This window comes from Phyllobates terribilis, unplaced genomic scaffold (genome assembly GCF_046119375.1).
Source record: "Phyllobates terribilis strain yellow unplaced genomic scaffold, ASM4611937v1 Scaffold_1__5_contigs__length_1240528914, whole genome shotgun sequence".
Lineage (NCBI taxonomy): Eukaryota > Metazoa > Chordata > Amphibia > Anura > Dendrobatidae > Phyllobates > Phyllobates terribilis.
Window position 1 is genome coordinate 490988019 of NW_027362761.1, and position 19491 is coordinate 491007509.

General features: G+C 45.8%; 1 protein-coding gene across 5 annotated transcripts in view; it reads right to left on the reverse strand.

The window, feature by feature from the left end:
- Positions 1-16156, reverse strand: part of POC5 (POC5 centriolar protein) — a 55984-nt gene extending 39828 nt beyond the window's left edge. Inside the window, exons 1-6 of one of the 5 annotated variants that reach the window (XM_073680118.1) lie at positions 16026-16120; positions 15282-15513; positions 13167-13250; positions 10888-10967; positions 9346-9441; positions 2147-2355 (exon numbers count right to left, since the gene is read on the reverse strand). In XM_073680118.1, the coding sequence (XP_073536219.1) occupies positions 2147-2355; positions 9346-9441; positions 10888-10967; positions 13167-13240 (459 nt within the window). In that variant the 5' untranslated portion in view covers positions 13241-13250; positions 15282-15513; positions 16026-16120. Of the gene's footprint in view, positions 1-2146; positions 2356-9345; positions 9442-10887; positions 11033-13166; positions 13251-15281; positions 15514-16025 lie in introns of all 5 variants that reach the window. The other 4 variants (XM_073680100.1, XM_073680109.1, XM_073680123.1 and 1 more) reach the window with 4 other exon arrangements.
- Between the last annotated feature and the right edge of the window lie 3335 nt (positions 16157-19491).

Genomic DNA, 19491 nt, shown 5'->3' on the forward strand with positions numbered 1-19491 from the left:
CGAGATGACGTTTTCAGCGGTATCATTTTTATTTATATGCGTCATTTTGATCGCGTGTTATTCCACTTTTTGTTTGGCGGTATGGTGATAAAGCATTGTTTTTTGCTTCGTTTTTTTTTTTTTTACCGTGTTCACTGAAGGGGTTAACTAGTGGGACAGTTTTATAGGTCAGGTTGTTCCGGACACGGCGATACCAAATATGTGTACTTTTATTGTTTTTTTTAAATTTTTTTTATAATAATATTTATTGATGGGTACATTATATTTTTATTTTTGGTGTATTATTTTTTTTTTTTTTTTATAATATTTTTGCACTTTTTTTTTTTTCCCACTTTCACACAGTTTATACACTTTATTACTTTGTCCCACTCTGGGACTTTCACTTTTTTTTTCTGATCGCCTGCATGGCACAGGAATGGAGCACCATCCCTATGCCATGAAGGCTGTCAGAAGTGCACAGTGTGAAGATTGCTTGGAGATGCACTGCGCATGTCCAAGCAATCTTCCTGCTCTCTGGTGACCCGGATGTTGTCATGACGACATCGGGTCGTCATGGCAACACCCGGGAAGCCTTTGCAGACTGCGCTGGAAGCCGGAAGAGGAGGTGAGTATCGCCGATCACCTCCCCTTGCCCCCGCAATCGACTTCGATCGCAGCATCGCGGGGGTTAATGTGCTGGGAGCGGTGCAGGACCGCTCCCTGCACATAGTACCGGGTGTCAGCTGTGACAATCAGCTGACACCCGGCGGCGATCGCGCCCGCACAGCCTGTGTGCGCGCGCGATCGCCATGACGTACTAATACGGGTCTGGGTATTAAGTCCCAGGGCACAGACGCGTATTAGTACGTCAGATGTCAGTAAGGGGTTAAAGGGAACCTGCCAGGTCCAATAATGCTATTAAACTGCATGGGTTAATCAGCAGGTTAGTAGCATTATGAAGGTGTCCGGCCACAGTACTGTAAGTGCGGCACATGGGAGAAAATTAATTTTAATTCTCCCAGGAGTCACCAGCTTTCAGTCATGCAGGAGTGCCCAGATCACAGTCCCCTCTCAGTGCTGTGAGCGGTTACTGTAATTGCTCTGAGCACTCGTGCATGACTGAAAGCTCCTGGGTGTTGCACTTTCAGTACTGCAGTCGGGAACCACCATAATGCTATTAACTCTAAATCTGAAGGTAAATAGCGTTATCAGACATGATAGGTTCCTCTTAAGGCCTTTACTGGCAGTCAAGCAGTGGAGACTTCGGTGCATGCGATGGACCATTGTCCTGCATAACATTCATGGTGTTCTTGAAAGATGTAGTTTTTCCAGTTCCTGTCTTCTAAAAACTGGCAGTAGGTTTGGGAGTTTATTTTGAGTTTATCTTCACCCAGAAAAGGTCTAACTAGCTCATCTTTAATATCAGCCCATAGCAGTACCCACCTCCACCTTGTTGGCGAGTGGAAGTGGAGGTCTGTGCCTGTTACTGATCAAGCCACGGGCCCATCCTTCTGGTCTGTGAAGAGTAGCTCATCTTATCAGTGCATAAATTATTTGAAAAATGTGTCTTCAGATATTTCTTGGCCCAGTATTGCGGTTTATAGTAAAATAACAAATCTCCTATGATGCCCACCACAAACTGGAAGTCACAGGGAAAATCACGTGATAGGCACAGGGGCTTTCAGCCGGCCCCAGGCTGTCAAAGTGATCACATTGCAATGGAAGAGATGAATGCCTGAACAAATGTCATGGCCGGATCACAGTGCATAAGTGCCACTATCAGTCATTGACAGCGGCATTTAAGACGTTAACAGAAGTGACTGGATGTAGAACTGATCTCTGCTGCTAAAGGCAGATGCAAGCTATGCAACATGGCCAACATCGGCCCTGTTTAACAAACACCCTGAAACAATCCATGACATAATAATACGTGAAAGAGCATTAAGGGGTTAATATATCTGTAACCATGAGAAGTTATACTATTCAGCAGGCAAAGCAGCCTAAGTTAGTGGCCTTGAACAGCTATGTTATACAAGGTGTGCAAGGTTATAAAGATGCCTAGAAATGCTAATGATGATGATGTTAACAAATAAAGTCTGAAGGTCTAAAGTAAAAATAAGTCTGTGCAGACTACAAGCACCCCCACATTAGGCATAAATCTATCCACCTTTAGGTTACCGCTCCATAGATCAAGTAAGTCTTCAACCTGCTGCATGCTTTCAGAAGAGACAGGCAGCTGTGTTACTTGGATCCGTTCTGTCTGGGATCTACCAGACGCAGAAGAGGATGAGCCATGGAGAGACAGTTCATCTGTGTGAACAGGAGAAAACGCCTCCATACCCGATGCAAAGGTTCTTGGGAATGCAGGTTCTTCAACTAGAATAGGAAAAAAAAGTATTCTCAGTGTCAATAAGGATATCATTGTAGATCTTTGTCTGCCCATAGAGTGAATGCAAATGATTGCATATGTAATAAATGGGAAAGGACAATTCATCACCAGTAGAATGTGAATTTATCAGGTGTAAGGAGTAAAAAAAAAAACGTGTGCATCCTAAAAACACAGGTTGCACTATTTCCTTCAGGTTTGGAGCTAGAAGGCACCAACTGAAGTCTACACTAAATGTATAAAATACTGGCGTGTACGCAGGGTGCATTGCATTGGTATAACAACCTATTTTCAAGCAGGCTGTCACTTCCTCGCTAGAACAGACCCATCAGGGCTGTGGAGTCGGAGTCCATTTTGGTGGAGTCGGAGTCGGTATAAAATGGACCAACTCCAATTCCTAAAATATATAATAAATTGGGTACTGTAGTTCAATGCAGTTTGTGAGGAATATTTTTTCATAAGAATTTGGGAAAGTTATGAAATGTCCTATAAATGTCTGTTCTGTTCCTGATCTAAGGGTCTAGACTTTTAGCTGAGATGAATCTGTGCTACAGTAAATTTATCACTTAAACATGAGCCGTGTATGAGGGAGTCGGAGTTGGAAGTTTGGCTTACCGACTCCACAGCCCTGATCAGTATTACTATCAGTATCTGTAATATTGATGCAATATCATCAGAGTTGAGCAAAAAGATCTGCAGGTCCAGAGCAATGCGAGCCTCCTACTACTGGTCATATCCTCAGCATCTCTTATGATTAGTAGGCCCCAGGATGTCATGCAGGCATTGTGCCAAATCTAATGACGTCAGGTGACCACTAATCAGCAGAGGCTACGGGGATGTCGCGGGTAGTCATGTGACCCATCACATGGCTCAATGACGTCACCGCAGGTCCTTCACACCACCGCGAGCAGTGCAAGACACTGGACGGAGCAGACAAAACACCGGGAAGACATCGGAAGGTGAGTATAAACTTTTTTTTTTTTTTAATTTTCACCATTCTTATTCTTTTTTTTTAACTAACTTGGTCACACTACTATAAATCCATGCCGGTTGCATGGATTTATATAGTGTGAACAAGTTGTCAAGCACTTTTCCAAGTGAAGCTAAAATCGCTTGGAAAAGCGCTTGATAACCCGCATGCAGAAATGCAAGTGAAGAACGCTTGACAAACGCTTCTACCTGGTGGGAAAAACGCATGTAAAAACCGCATGCGTTTTTTCCTGCCAGGGAGAAGCGTAAAAAATACGCAGCATTTCTGCATCGTGGGCACATAGCCTAAAGAACAAGTGATGTAACGATCACAGGATCTAAATGGATTAATAAATAAATAAATAAATAATAATTTTACCTACATTTTTAACAATTTAAAAAAAATTAGAGCTGCTATCGTAAAAGTCTGATCTATCGAAATATGAAATTAAAGGGCTTCTGCCAGTAACATCAATCCTAGGCCGTCTATATGGGCATGCAAGTCATAGAAAGTTGAAAAAAAATGATACCTTGATATCTGCAATCTGATGTCTCATTCCAAAGAAATCCACATTTTTTCAATATGTAAATGAGCTGTTAAGATCTATGGGCCGGACATTGATCTCCCTGATAATGTGCCTCCATTTTAAATTAAATGGGCTGTTACCAGTGTGAGACATGTAATGACTGACAATCTGCTCTCCTGACCTACAGTGGAGAAAATTGCAAACATTGAAAATTTTCCCCACTGTAGATGTCTCTCACTGGTAACATCCTCTTTCATTTATAAGCTCTGGAGGCAGATTCTCAGGGAGATCAGTGTACGGCCCATAGATCTTAACAGCTCATTTATACATTAAGAAAAAAATGGATTCCTAGAATTAGACATCAGATCGCAGATATCAAGGTATCGTTTTATTCAGCTTCCTATGAACTACATGCCCATATAGATGGCTTAGGAGGGTTGAGCTTACCGACAGATTCCCTTTAAAGGTTAATTTTACTTTCAAGTAACTTAACAGAATAAGCTGTTCTGTCTATGTACATGAGGGATAACAGAATACCTGGCCATTATATGACTTGTAGCCTGCATTTTCACCAGTTTTCTCTTCTGCAGACCATGTCACTAATTTCCAATCAACTCTGAGCTGGTGGAAGAAGACTAGCTGCTGTGATCTCTCCCGTACACATAACAACATACAGAAGGATTCCTGCTCTTCATTTACTTTTAAGCATTAAGAGACAAACTGCAGCAGCATGGAGGAAATTATACAGCAGTACTGAGCTCTCTGGATGTGAACAACTCTGCGGTGAGGTAAATTACTTGTTAGACAGCTCAGCACAATCTACAGTACAGACCAAAAGTTTGGACACACTTTCTCATTTAAAGATTTTTCTGTATTTTCTTGACTATGAAAATTGTACATTCACACTGAAGGCATCAAAACTATGAATTAACACATGTGGAATTATATACTTAATAAAAAAGTGTGAAACAACTGAAAATATGTCTTATATTCTAGGTTCTTCAAAGTAGCCACCCTTTGCTTTGATGACTGCTTTGCACACTCTTGGCATTCTCTTGATGAGCTTCAAGAAGTAGTCACCAGAAATGGTCTTCCAACAATCTTGAAGGAGTTCCCAGAGATGCTTAGCACTTGTTGGCCCTTTTGCCTTCACTCTGCGGTCCAGCTCACCCCAAACCATCTCAATTGGGTTCAGGTCTGGTGACTGTGGAGGTCAGGTCATCTGGCGTAGCACCCCATCACTCTCTTCCTTGGTCAAATAGCCCTTACACAGCCTGGAGGTGTGTTTGGGGTCATTGTCCTGTTGAAAAATAAATGATGGTCCAACTAAACGCAAACCGGATGGAATAGCATGCCGCTGCAAGATCCTGTGGTAGCCATGCTGGTTCAGTATGCCTTCAATTTTGAATAAATCCCCAACAGTGTCACCAGCAAAGCACCCCCACACCATCACACCTCCTCCTCCATGCTTCACGGTGGGAATCAGGCATGTAGAGTCCATCCGATCACCTTTTCTGCGTGGTTGGAACCAAAGATCTCAAATTTGGACTCATCAGACCAAAGCACAGATTTCCACTGGTCTAATGTCCATTCCTTGTGTTCTTTAGCCCAAACAAGTCTCTTCTGCTTGTTGCCTGTCCTTAGCAGTGGTTTCCTAGCAGCTATTTTACCATGAAGGCCTGCTGCACAAAGTCTCCTCTTAGCAGTTGTTGAAGAGATGTGTCTGCTGCTAGAACTCTGTGTGGCATTGACCTGGTCTCTAATCTGAGCTGCTGTTAACCTGCGATTTCTGAGGCTGGTGACTCGGATAAACTTATCCTCAGAAGCAGAGGTGACTCTTGGTCTTCCTTTCCTGGGGCGGTCCTCATGTGAGCCAGTTTCTTTGTAGAGCTTGATTGTTTTTGCAACTGCACTTGGGGACACTTTCAAAGTTTTCCCAATTTTTCGGACTGACTGACCTTCATTTCTTAAAGTGATGATGGCCACTCGTTTTTCTTTACTTAGCTGCTTTGTTCTTGCCATAATACAAATTCTAACAGTCTATTTAGTAGGACTATCAGCTGTGTATCCACCTGACTTTTGCACAACACAACTAATGGTACCAACCCCATTTATAAGGCAAGAAATCCCACTTATTAAACCTGACAGGGCACACCTGTGAAGTGAAAACCATTTCCGGTGACTACCTCTTGAAGCTCATCAAGAGAATGCCAAGAGTGTGCAAAGCAGTCATCAAAGCAAAAGGTGGCTACTTTGAAGAACCTAGAATATAAGACATATTTTCAGTTGTTTCACTCTTTTTTGTTAAGTATATAATTTCACGTGTTAATTCATAGTTTTGATGCCTTCAGTGTGAATGTAGCATTTATATAGTCATGAAAATACAGAAAAATCTTTAAATGAGAAGGTGTGTCCAAACTTTTGGTCTGTACTGTATATGTCTTTCTGCTCGCTTCCTCTCCCTGCTCCACTCTCATCCTGCCCCCTACCCTTTCCACAAAGTGTGATGGGCTGTGTCACGTTAGGCTATGTTCACAGATGATGTGTTTTTTCAGAGTTTTTTGCTGCAGATTTTTATGCAAATTTTCAGCTGCGTTTTGCAGTACCAGCACAGTCTATGAGAAACCAGAATTCTCTGTTCACACATCATGTTTGTTTTTTGTTGAGTATTTTGTGGCTTGGTTGGGTTTTTTGTAAAATAGAGCATGTCACTTCTTTCAGCGCTTTTTCACACATAGGAAGTAATGGGTGGTGAAAAAAACGAATCAAAAATGCACCAAAATTTGCATCAGCGTTTCTTTTCAGTGTTTTTGATGGCAAAATAGAATGGGCTTCTTTTTTTTTCACAGAACTTTATGTACATGCATAAATAGAGACAGAAGGACAGTGAAAAAACGCATCGAAAAATGCGGCAAAACCTGCATTTTTGAGGCAGCTTATTTCCTGCCAAAGATCAGTTTTGCTGCAGATTTGTGACGTAAAAAAAACCCAACACATGGGAACATAGCCTTACACCACAGTGAGCTTGCAGTCTGTCCGGTCTGAGCAAGACAAATTTGATCTGTTTGGTTACAGAGTGAATGACAAGTTCAGGAGTCAGAAGAAGAAGAAATGGCTGATAAGTGTGGAAAGAAGCTGAATTCTCCAATAAGATATATTACACAGTTTCTTATATTCACCTCTAGCATTGACTTATGCAAAGTTTGTTGACAGTACAGTTACAATTTTAATTAACCCGCTTCTGGACCACCCACAGACATAGAGGTCCCGCTCCTACTCTGCACTGGCAATCTAAAATGTCACTGTATAGTAGCACAGCTACACGTGAACATGAAGCTGCGGGAGCGGGGGATTACTACTGTTTGTGCCTTCTCAAGCACTGTGCATGCAGCAATACATACACAGCAGTCATGAGATGGCTCTGTATAGGGAGGGAGCAGGAGCTGCTGGGTCACAGGAGACCCACACAACTCTGCTATGCCAGCGGCCTCCATTTCCCCTGTAACTGAGGCTAATAAAGCAGCCCCAGTAACAAGGCAAATAAGATTAAAATAAAAATATTTATATTTTGAAATACCCCAGCAAAAAGGTATTTTAAGTCATTATTGGAGTCATAATATGTCAAATATATGAAAAAAAAAGAATAAAATGCCACTGTCAATCCAAATTGCTGTTACTAGTCCCACCCCCCCTAAAAAAAAACAACAAAAAAAACATGTAATCTACAAATATAATTTTTACAGAATGGGGAACAATTTTTTAAGTGTATTCCAGTGGTCCTTTGTGGTCATAAATAAAAAAAAAAAAAAAAAAAAAGATTAGACACTTATTTATATTATTTTCTCACAGATATCACCAAGGTTAATAGAGTTTGTATACATGACAGGTTACCTTTAAAATGAGTTGTTTTTTATTAAAAGCCAATCCCCATCTGCAGGCTACAATAAAGAAACAAACTGCACTGTACTTATCTTCCCCGGGTCTTCCGACGAGACTCATCACTGCTCCAAGTGTCTGGTTTTGGCTGCGGCACTGATGTGACGTTGACAGTCAGTGAGCTCAGATGCTCTGAGTGGGGTTCTCCATTTACATAGGAGCCCCGGGGGTCAGAGCACAGGAGAGCCCGGGGGGGTCAGAGCCGCCGAGCGCGCACAGGAGCGCCCCGGGCCCAGAGCCGCTGAGCGCGCACAGGAGCGCCCCGGGCCCAGAGCCGCCGAGCGCGCACAGGAGCGCCCCGGGCCCAGAGCCGCCGAGCGCGCACAGGAGCGCCCCGGGCCCAGAGCCGCCGAGCGCGCACAGGAGCGCCCCGGGCCCAGAGCCGCCGAGCGCGCACAGGAGCGCCCCGGGCCCAGAGCCGCCGAGCGCGCACAGGAGCGCCCCGGGCCCAGAGCCGCCGAGCGCGCACAGGAGCGCCCCGGGCCCAGAGCCGCCGAGCGCGCACAGGAGCGCCCCGGGCCCAGAGCCGCCGAGCGCGCACAGGAGCGCCCCGGGCCCAGAGCCGCCGAGCGCGCACAGGAGCGCCCCGGGCCCAGAGCCGCCGAGCGCGCACAGGAGCGCCCCGGGCCCAGAGCCGCCGAGCGCGCACAGGAGCGCCCCGGGCCCAGAGCCGCCGAGCGCACAGGAGCGCCCCGGGCCCAGAGCCGCCGAGCGCACAGGAGCGCCCCGGGCTCAGAGCCGCCGAGCGCACAGGAGCGCCCAGGGCTCAGAGCCGCCGAGCGCACAGGAGCGCCCCGGGCTCAGAGCCGCCGAGCGCACAGGAGCGCCCAGGGCTCAGAGCCGCCGAGCGCACAGGAGCGCCCAGGGCTCAGAGCCGCCGAGCGCACAGGAGCGCCCCGGGCTCAGAGCCGCCGAGCGCACAGGAGCGCCCCGGGCCCAGAGCCGCCGAGCGCACAGGAGCGCCCCGGGCCCAGAGCCGCCGAGCGCGCACAGGAGCGCCCCGGGCCCAGAGCCGCCGAGCGCGCACAGGAGCGCCCCGGGCCCAGAGCCGCCGAGCGCGCACAGGAGCGCCCCGGGCCCAGAGCCGCCGAGCGCGCACAGGAGCGCCCCGGGCCCAGAGCCGCCGAGCGCGCACAGGAGCGCCCCGGGCCCAGAGCCGCCGAGCGCACAGGAGCGCCCCGGGCCCAGAGCCGCCGAGCGCACAGGAGCGCCCAGGGCTCAGAGCCGCCGAGCGCACAGGAGCGCCCAGGGCTCAGAGCCGCCGAGCGCACAGGAGCGCCCCGGGCTCAGAGCCGCCGAGCGCACAGGAGCGCCCCGGGCCCAGAGCCGCCGAGCGCACAGGAGCGCCCCGGGCCCAGAGCTGCCGAGCTAACTGATTGGCATGACCTCCGCGCCACAGCCAATGCCAGACACCGGGAGCAGCAGCAAGCCTCGTCTGGGAACCCAGTGAAGGTGAATATAGAGCAGTTTGTTCTTTATAATAACCTACAGCCAGTGATTAACTTTTAATGAAAAGAAACAATCCCTTTAATTTCCCTATATATCTACCTGGATTATGTTCAGCAATTTCAATAGAAGAACTTTCTCTTGGACTTGGTCTCTCTGAACTTCTGGGATTGTCTTCTAAAGAAGATTCTGGTCTCTCTAAAAAGAAACATTTAAGCAGAACATTTTATATTAGCCATAAGACAAGCTTTAGAAATCATTAGAAAAAAAATGCACAGTAGAAACTGGAAATGAGCACGCATCCCTATAAATCTTAACATTACAGGGTAAGTGAGTTGAGTATATCATAGTAGTATAATACAGTGTCATTTCAACCATTACTAATTGCAGCTCCTGTGTCCATGACAAATTCTCATGAAGAAAACCCTGTACAAATATCCTATTGGATTATATTTATCATAGCAACTGAGTATATATCACTAGGACATGTTCAGACCTGCATTTAAATTTCTTCAGGCTTCAAAGCTGAAATCTCAAAGCATTCTTTGCTGACTACATATCTGCACCGTACTAAAAGGGAATCTGTCAGTAGAATCAACCTTCTCTAGAAAGCTGAATAAAGCGATACTTTGATATCTGCAATCCGATGTCTTATTTCAGAGAAATACATATTTTTCTTATATGTAAATGAGCTGTTCCAGGCTATGGGCCGGACACTGATCTGCATGAGAATCTGCCTCTGGAATAAGACATCGGATTACAGATATCATGTTATTCAGTTTCCTATGACCTACATGCCCATATAGATGGCTTATGAGGGAGGATCCTACTCACAGATTCCCTTTAAGACCACCATACACATTAGACTAACAATGTCCAAATCTGCCGATATCAATGGGTTTGGTCGACAGTCTAGTGTGTATGGGTGGGGTCCCCTAATCCTCCCCTCAACTGAAGATGTCAAGTTAAGGATCCGACACGTCCAAACTCACTGTAGTTATCTGCATTCTAGTGCCATCTTTACACCAGGCATGTTTTGGTTTTTGAAAGAAGGCAGCCATGTTTAATCTGATACAATATCATAGCCTGTATACAAATGTTTCTGCTGAGATTTTCATTGCCTAGAATCAAATTTGGAATTTTGTAAAAATTGATCTAGTCCAAAATAGCCAATACAAAATCTGGCCATAGATGAGATGATTATCAGATTTCTTCCATCTGCATTATAAACATGCACGCCAGGCTTGGCTGAGAGTATATGCTTATTTTAATATGGGGAGGGAAATAAGCCACTGACGGAAACAATTAGAAACAACCTATAGGACATACTGAAATCCAACATGCCTGATCCTTCCTTCTCCTAGACATTGACGGTTAGAACAAAATCATATGACCCCCAATACACACAGGTCATTGGCGTATCCTACTTAAGTCTGATTTTTAGCTCATGTCTACCTGTAAGGAAGTATTACTTTGGAATTTTTCCAGCTTAATGATCTTTGAAAAGTTTGAACTATTATTTTGATAAAAATAATAAAAAACATGGATTCTGCTGCTATCTATCATATTTATGAGTACAATATGGACGTGTAATATTTCGAGAGGTATGTTCATATAGCAGTATGCGCGCCTGCCTGATATTACCTGGAATTGTCTCTTGCGCGGCTTCCCTTGGACTTGAAAACCTGTCACTTGTGGTTTGTTCAGCAGTCAGTTGATGCTCCCTGAGGAAATGAGGCCCAAACTTAGGAGTTACCACAGCATAGCGAAGAAGCTCCTCATATTCATCCTGTCACAAGAGAGTCGGAAGAATAGGAGCTGCTTAACCGTGTAATGAAACCAGGAGATGGACGTCATTTCTAGGACAGCAGGATCTGCAGAAGAAAAGGGCTGTTCCTTCCTTCAAGAGCATGTTCACATTAGTGAAGTAGAGACAAGTAAAGTAAAGCATCTCCTAACAAGGAGGAAAGACGGAAGCCCTGACTGGAGAGAAAAAAAAAAGACAAGCAGAAACACACATCTCATAGCCTCTCGCTGCAAATGACAGGGCTCCTCAAGATAAATCCTATGAAGTGAAAGCATTAACCCCTTTTCTGCTATACCACTTTCTCACTTTTGAAATAAACAAAAAAATTGCTGCATTATAAAACAAGATGAGTAAATATCAGATTGCACTGCCATACCGACATATATTTTCTGAAAGGAGGCAGCTGATGGGCGCCTTCATGCAATTTAGCATTTCAAAAATGAATACAAATTTAAAGGGAATCGATCAGCCCCTACCTCATACTGCCCTCAGATCACACGGCAAAACCTGCTGAGACCCTGATTTCAGCAGTGTATCACTTACTAGGCTGTGTGCTGCTGTCTCAATACAGTGTTTTATCAGCAGGAGATTGTCACTGCCAGACTAGCTCCCATGTGTCTCCTGGTCCAACCACGTCCCCAGCACTGATTAGCAGCTTACTGTCAATATACACAGAAATCTGCTAATTAGGGTTGTGGGCAGGGTGAGCTTTGCTACATGTCTATAGCAGAGAAAACTCAGTTTACTGGGTGCAGCAGTTGTCACAAAAAAGTGACACATTGAAGGAATCAGGGTCTCTTTCCCTACACTATGCTGTTCTCAGATGAGGTAGCAAAATCTTAGTGACACATTCCCTTTAAGTTTGTGTCTCTAAGACTTACCCAATGCCAAATATCTAACAGTAAAAGGTCAAGAAGTGCAGTGTTAACAAACATCACTTATGTCACCAGTAAATTTGTGTCACACAATCTGTACAGGTCTGTGCAGGAGCAGGTGTGGGGACAGACGGCAGTAATAGGCTCCAAGCAGCCGAAGATACACAAGTAGTGAACGTCTTGACTCACCTTTATTAAGGAATTCAGAAAATGTAACCTCAAGTGATTTTACATTCCAAGCATTGATGTTGGTTTTGCATTTTTTATTTTTAGAAGCTTTTGCTTTAACAAGGTGCTTTGTATATAAAGAGAAAAAAAGATCCTGCAGATAGAGATCACTAGCAGCTTCCATATTGGAGAGAGATCCCTCCCGCCTTGTGTTAATGGGAACCTGTCACATGAAAAAATGCTATTAACCTGCAGTTATGGGGTTAATCTGCAGATTATTAGTATCCTGAACCTGCCCAGCACCTGCACTTAAGAGTCCCGCTGCCCGGAGGAAATTAACTGTATTCCTCCTGGCAGTATACGGCATTCAGCTGTGGGCGCGAAACCGGCGCAGTTTCAGTCACCGCTCTGTATATAGAGAACGGCGGCTGTAACAGCACCCCCAGCACTGACTGACAGCAGCGCAGCATAAGGGCCGGCTCTCAGTAAGTGCCGGGGGCGCGGGTGCAGTTGCAGCAGGCAAATCCAAAAATATTAGTGAACTGGAAGATATTGCCTATGAGTAATGTGCTAAGATTCCCCTAAAATGCTGCTAGTAGGTGGTGTCTGAATATGCATCACATTTGCAGCAGGTCATAACAGCCAGAGGGGCTCTACTTAGTACTAAAGACACTTGTCATGAGGTGGTTGAGTAATAGGAAAACTGCAGTTGTCATTAAAAGTGGCACTTTGTGCTGAATTTCGAGAAACCACTTGTAATTAGTTGTGTTGAGCGACATTAATTGTTCTTGTTTCATTGGTTTATGATATTTTGGAGGTCTTCATGGTTTTGTCCATACAGATCTGGCTTCTCATACTTCTCTTTGGGGAGTCCTATTGGAACCCCCACCAATTAGGGCTTTGAAAAGTAGATTTCTTCATCTGACAACCCCACAGCTCTTCTAATTACTAGGAAGGTATCAATTCTGTATATTATGAATGGGTTATTGCAGTCTCTATGACATGTGCAGAGTGTTGTGGATCAGATCACTGGAAATTCACTTTTAAGAGACAAGTATTTTCTTTTGTGTTACCTGGAAATCTGAAGAGACTGAGCTGCCGTGATCTGAATCTTTTGGAACGACTGGACTTCTAGTGCTCTCCTCATCTGAAGACATCTGCACAAAACATCACAACACTATTCTGATATAGGCGCTTATGCTGCTGAAGATGTAAGAGATACAAATGGTTCACAGATCATGAGCCAAGAAATGTTTCTTTTTATGTGGAAGAATATAATCAAGAATCAAAACCAGATGTGACCATCCAATAGGCCAATCATCAGTCCCCGCAAGATCAAGGGAGCAAATCTATCATGTTCTTTCATGCAAAAAAAACAAACCATAGGCGTAAGTGGTCCCAGCTCCAAGCAGACCACTACTTCACATTCTGGTGCACACAATTCATCACTTGGTATAGAGAGGGCCAGACAAATCCCAGGTGCTGGGAACCTAATGTTACTGATGCCAAGTAACTCGCTCCTAAACTACCACCCGTTTTCAATATACATGTAATAAAATATACACACACCTCAACATTGAAATTGCAACACCAAAAAGGATAAGTTGTGGAATTATGGAAATCAGAGGATGGATAGACACAATGATATGCAAATGATGAAAAAATGGAAAGAAATATGCCGGTTTTGACGAGGGAGCTAGGTTGAGTGCAAGGCGCCAGATTCATTAACAGACACGAACAGAGCGCAGTGACGTTTGCCTCCGTTTGCCCCTCACCACAGAGACTGGAGTGTGATTTGTGGCGTGAGGAACGTCACTGCTCATTGTAAGTTTGAGGAGCAGAGGTTGCCAAGTCCCATTGAGCAAAAATGATGTGAAAAATATCAAAAGTGGCAACATTTTTTCACATCCTTGAGTTGCACAAAAATTTCAGAACTTTTAAAAGCTTTTTACGCCAGTTTTCTAGCATAAAAGCTTAGAAGACTCGGGACCAAAATTGTAAAAACATCTTGATTTATTCAATATCTAGTATGAGCGTCTCATAAAGAAACCCCCTCACTTACACGTCTTGGATGCTATCAATGAGGTTATTAATGTTTGTCTGAGGAATGTTCTGCCTCACTGAATCATCAAGATCCACGGCTGGCAGCTCACTTTGCAATTTCCGATCAATGAGGTCCCAGATGTGCTCAATGGGAGACATGTTCAGAGACGATGTAGGCCATGGAAGCTCATTTAAGCCATGCAAACTGCTTATATTAGCAAGAGCAACATGCGGCCTGGGATTATGGTGTTTGAAAATGGCTCCCGGGACACTTTGTTTAGGTTATGGAACCAGTGGTACAGCGATTTGTCCAAAGTGTCTCTGGAGCCATTTGTCAACACAAACAACAGGTCGCATGTCACCCGCACTAATGTGAGCAGCCTGTGTAGCTTAAACGTGCTACTATGGCCTGCAGCGTCTCCAGGCTTGTCGTCTCACATTGAGCACATCTAGGACATCTTTGGTCAGAAATTGCAAAGGGAGCAGCCAGCAGCGGATCTTGATTTGCCCAAGTGCATTTAGTGTAGTAGAACATTCCTCGGACAACCATTAATAACCTCATGGATAGCCAAGACTGTAAGTGTGGGGATATCTGCATGTGGCATTCATGCTCCATAAAGAATAAACTGAAATGTTTTGAAATTTTTGTTTCCGTTTTTTCAGCATTTGCAGGTCAGTATCATGTCTACCCATCCTGTGATTTCCATCTTGCCATGACTTTTCCTTCTTGGTGTTACAATTTCAATGTAGAGGGGTGTATATTTCAATAAAAAGGGTCCAGTATTAAATAAAAAAGATAGTAGATGCAATAATAAACAAAAAAATGACTTATACAGGTCTCACTACCTGCACGTTACTGTCACTCACTGGCCTGTGTGGTTATGTTAGCACGATCGTGTGAGACTGCTGAGGCCAGTGATTGCCTGCAGGACATCACCACTGCGGACCTAATAAAGACAGGCAGTGCTGCAGCAGTGGAGGATGCACCGGGTAGTATACGTTATTTTAGCAAATTTACTGCATCAATTATTGTTTCCTTTTTAAATGTAAAATCATCTTGAAGGGGATGTCTGCTACTTTTAAAAATGTTATCGATAGGTCTAGTGTACATCAGGATGTTAAAAAAAACCAGCAAACACACCTACCGGACCAGCGACACCGACACCGCGCTTCTTCTGGCTAGGACAGAATGTAACGTCAAGGCTGCAGGTGATCAATGGCCTCTGATTGGCAGCAGCTATCAAGTGACATCCCCCGCTGGAAACGGAAAGCCGTGAGACTGGCGGGGACCTCAGGTGGCTGAAAGGAGCAGCGGCGCTGACCCGGAAGGTGAGAGGGGTCTCAACAGTAGTCGACAACCTCTTTAATGAACAGGACCTTACAGATGCACAGTTTTGCTGATAAACCACAATTTTACTTGCAAATTATTTTGTTCATTAATTAATATGTATAATTAACTCACATACAACTAATAATGGTAAAACCGCCCTGGAGCACAGAGTGGCGGCACACGATGGCACGGGGTCACCCTGCATGTGCCCTGTACCACACACCGAGGCGCACAGACACTGCAGTGATGCTCAGCCCAATATGACGTGCAAGTGCTGGACTACTATGACAGGACTGAGGGGCAAGTGCCGGACTACTATGACAGGACTGAGGGGCAAGTGCCGGACTACTATGACAGGACTGAGGGGCAAGTGCCGGACTACTATGACAGGACTGAGGGGCAAGTGCCGGACTACTATGACAGGACTGAGGTGCAAGTGCCGGACTACTATGACAGGACTGAGGGGCAAGTGCCGGACTACCGAGAACCGCTCACTGCCCAATGCTTGTGTACACACCGGGCACGGCACCGCTCTGGGGGGCACCGCGCCGTCACCCACCTTTAAAGTTGGCGCTGTCAGCAGCAGCTGTAGTGAGGAGGTAACGGCCGGATACCAGGGAGCGGAAGTACAGCGCTGCCATGGTAACAGCAGACACTCCGGCCGCAGGCTGCGACATGCTAGTAACTGTCAGTTGGGTTCCACCAATCACAGCTCTCAAACGTGTGGGGGAGGCTTAGTACAAGAGCAGTGGTTGGCTGGAAGCTGTAGCGGTGACACAATGTGCGGGAGGCGGCGGGACTCTGAGGCGCTTTACGATCCGATGTCGTTATGTAGTGACGCTAGGAGTTTTGGCTGTTACGCTGTGTAGTAATAGTCACACACCTCAACGAGCTGCACCAGGCTGCACACACACTATGGTGGCCATAAGCTGGCACAGGCTCATGTTGAGTTTAGTTGTAAACTAATGCATAAATAAGTATAGAAATCCACATGTCCCGTCCATTGGCTGCGATGGTGGTCTGTGCCCTCGGGGGCGGAGGACCACCTATTACCTGCCATCATCCCCAGCTCTGCTGAGTAGCCGGCCAGGTGGGACATCAAATGTGCGTCCTGCCACAACTATGGCGGCAGATAAGAGACCGTTCTCGGGCCACGGTTACAGACCACGGTCTTGGCCAACAACATGGGACGTGCAAATAAATTTGCACCAATTCTAGTGTTGGGATTTATGGGGTCTCGCACCTGATCGTCACTGATCAGATCATACCCTAAGGAAACCAACCATTTAAGAAAGATAGGTTTGGTCTTAATGGACACCTCTGACATTGGAAAGCTATTTTTTTACATAGTTTAGTGGTTCTTTTTTAGTTATAAAGGATTGCCCACTATTAGACATCACCTTATTAATGCCCCCGTTGTGCTGCATAAAAAAACACAAACTTTTACCTCCTGGGCCCCCCGTGGTCTCATGACATAATGTCACATAAAATCATTGACCGCTGATCCGCTGTAGCCTTCACAATTACATCAGAGCAAAAAGCTGAGTAAAGAATACTTGTTTTTCATGCAGTTTCAGTCAACAATTTCCATACTATTTCCAGACCCTCTGACGTACAGTTTGCAGCCTGATTCAAGCTTCGGATTTTACTCTCCCAGTAATACAGGCTGGATGTGAGCTCTATGTGTATTTGAGGTGCTCAGTAGTTATCCTGCAATTGTTACTTCAGGTACTTCCCTCTTATTCTATACACTTTCTTTTTTGCCCTCCTTGAGATACTTTTCCCCCTAACCATGCCTTCGAGATCTATGTAGAACTCCTTCCCCCTTCCAGCTGCAATTTCTAACAGTGAGAGAAGGGGGTTGTGGGCAGAAAGAACACAGAAAAATGGCAAACATATTTACAAACGCCAGGTCAGATTGCTAATCCAATGCAGGATGCCCCCAAGATAAGGACGGAGGCAGCACAGGTGCAAAATACTGATGAAACAACCACTCAGGCTGCGTGTCCACTATGCGCTTTTCAAGTGTTTTTGCCACGGAATTTCCGCAGCGAAAACGCTTGGTAATACGTGCCCCATGGTCCCCAATGATAATCCACATGTGCTGTGCACATGCTGCGGAAATTTCCTCTGCGGATTATCATTGCGGAAAAATACGCAGCATGTCCATTAATTTTGCAGACACGCAGCGTAATCGCCGCCATTGACTTGCATTGGGCTGCGTGACCTCCGCATCACTGCATCTGCACATGCGGATATCACACAGTTCAATGTGCGGATGATACCTAGGTCTGGAGAAGAAGAGACTCTCATCCAGACCTGGGTACCATAGAACCTGTAAAAAAAAGAATTTAAAATAAAAAATAAAGATTATACTTACCTTCCGATGTGTTTTCTCCGCTCCATCTGGTCTGCTGTATGGGTCGTGGTGTTGTGAAGGACCTGCCATGACGTCATTGAATCATGTGACCTGACACATGACTCAATGACGTCACCGCAGGTCCTTCACACCACCGCGAGCCCCCCAAGACACCGGACGGAGCGGAGAAAACAACGGGAGGACTTCGGAAGGTAAGTATAATCTTTATTTTTTACTATTCTTATTCTTTTTTTTTTAACTATTAACTTGGTCACACTATATAAATCCATGTCGGTTGTATAGATTTATAGAGTGTGAACAAATTGTCAAGCACTTTTCCAAGTTATGCTAAAATCGCTTGGAAAAGCGCTTGATAACCCGCATGCAGAAATGCATGCAAAAACGCTTGACCAACGCTTCTACCTGGCGGGAAAAACGCATGTAAAAACCGCATGCGTTTTTCCTGCCAGGGAGAAGCGTAAAAAATATGCAGCATTTCTGCATCGTGGGCACATAGCCTCACACACCGACCATTTATGGAGGGGGTGGTTGCCTAGTATTATAAATGCACATGGATAAGGCTAGTATAGGGCGCCAGTTACACAGATGCATATAGTCAGGGCTGGACTGACCATCAGGCTAATGCCAGATGGGTTGGTTGGCCGTCGGCAGCATCAAAAGCAACACTTAAAGAGGTTGTCCACTACTATAGATAATGCCCTGTTGTGATTGTTGCCTGTGAGCGGTGCTCTAGCTGGCCGCTCACAGGCATCACGTGACCCGGCTGCAGCCGGCTCTGGCATCCGATGTCACGTCAAGTTGCGACTGCAGCCGGGCATGACCCAGTGACGCGCTCCCCGATTGATGGGCTGGGGTTTCCCTACGTGTCACAGCCTAGCATCCACAGCGCGCTTTCCCAATGAATGCAGAGGAGAGAGAAAGCTCGCGGTGGGTGCTGGGCTGTGACATGCGGGGAAACCCCACCCACAGCCCATCAATCAGCAGGGAGCGTGTCATTAGGTCACGCCCGGCTGCAGCCGCAACTTGTCTTGACATCAGCGGATGTCAGAGCCGGCTGCAGCCGGGGGTCACGTGATGCCTGGTGAGCGGTCAGCGATAGCGCCACTCACAGGCAACAATCACAACAGAAGGTATTTACAAAAACACTTATTTCCACCATTTAAATACATTGAGGCATTTTCTATAGTAGTGGACAACCTCTTTAACAGTATCAGCTGGTGCCATTAACATCTGTGCTGCAGTTAGAAGCCACCGGTTTCGCGCTCCCTCACTTACTCCATACTGTATGTTGGGCTGTGAGGGAAGGGACTAGCATACTGTATGTTGGGCTGTGGGGGGGACTAGTGTACTGTATGTTGGGCTGTGGGGGGAACTATCATACTCTATGCTGGGCTGTGGGGGGACTAGCATACTGTATGTTGGGCTGTGGGGGGACTAGCATACTGTATGTTGGGCTGTGGGAATACTATCATATTTTATGGTGGGCTGTGGGAATACTATCATATTGTATGGTGGGCTGTGGGAATACTATCATATTGTATGGTGGGCTGTGGGGGTACTATCTGTAGCATCGGCGTCTCTGCCCCGTTCTAGGCAGAGACGCCGTCCCTCTCACCTCCCCGCTCCTGGCACGGCGTCCTCCAGC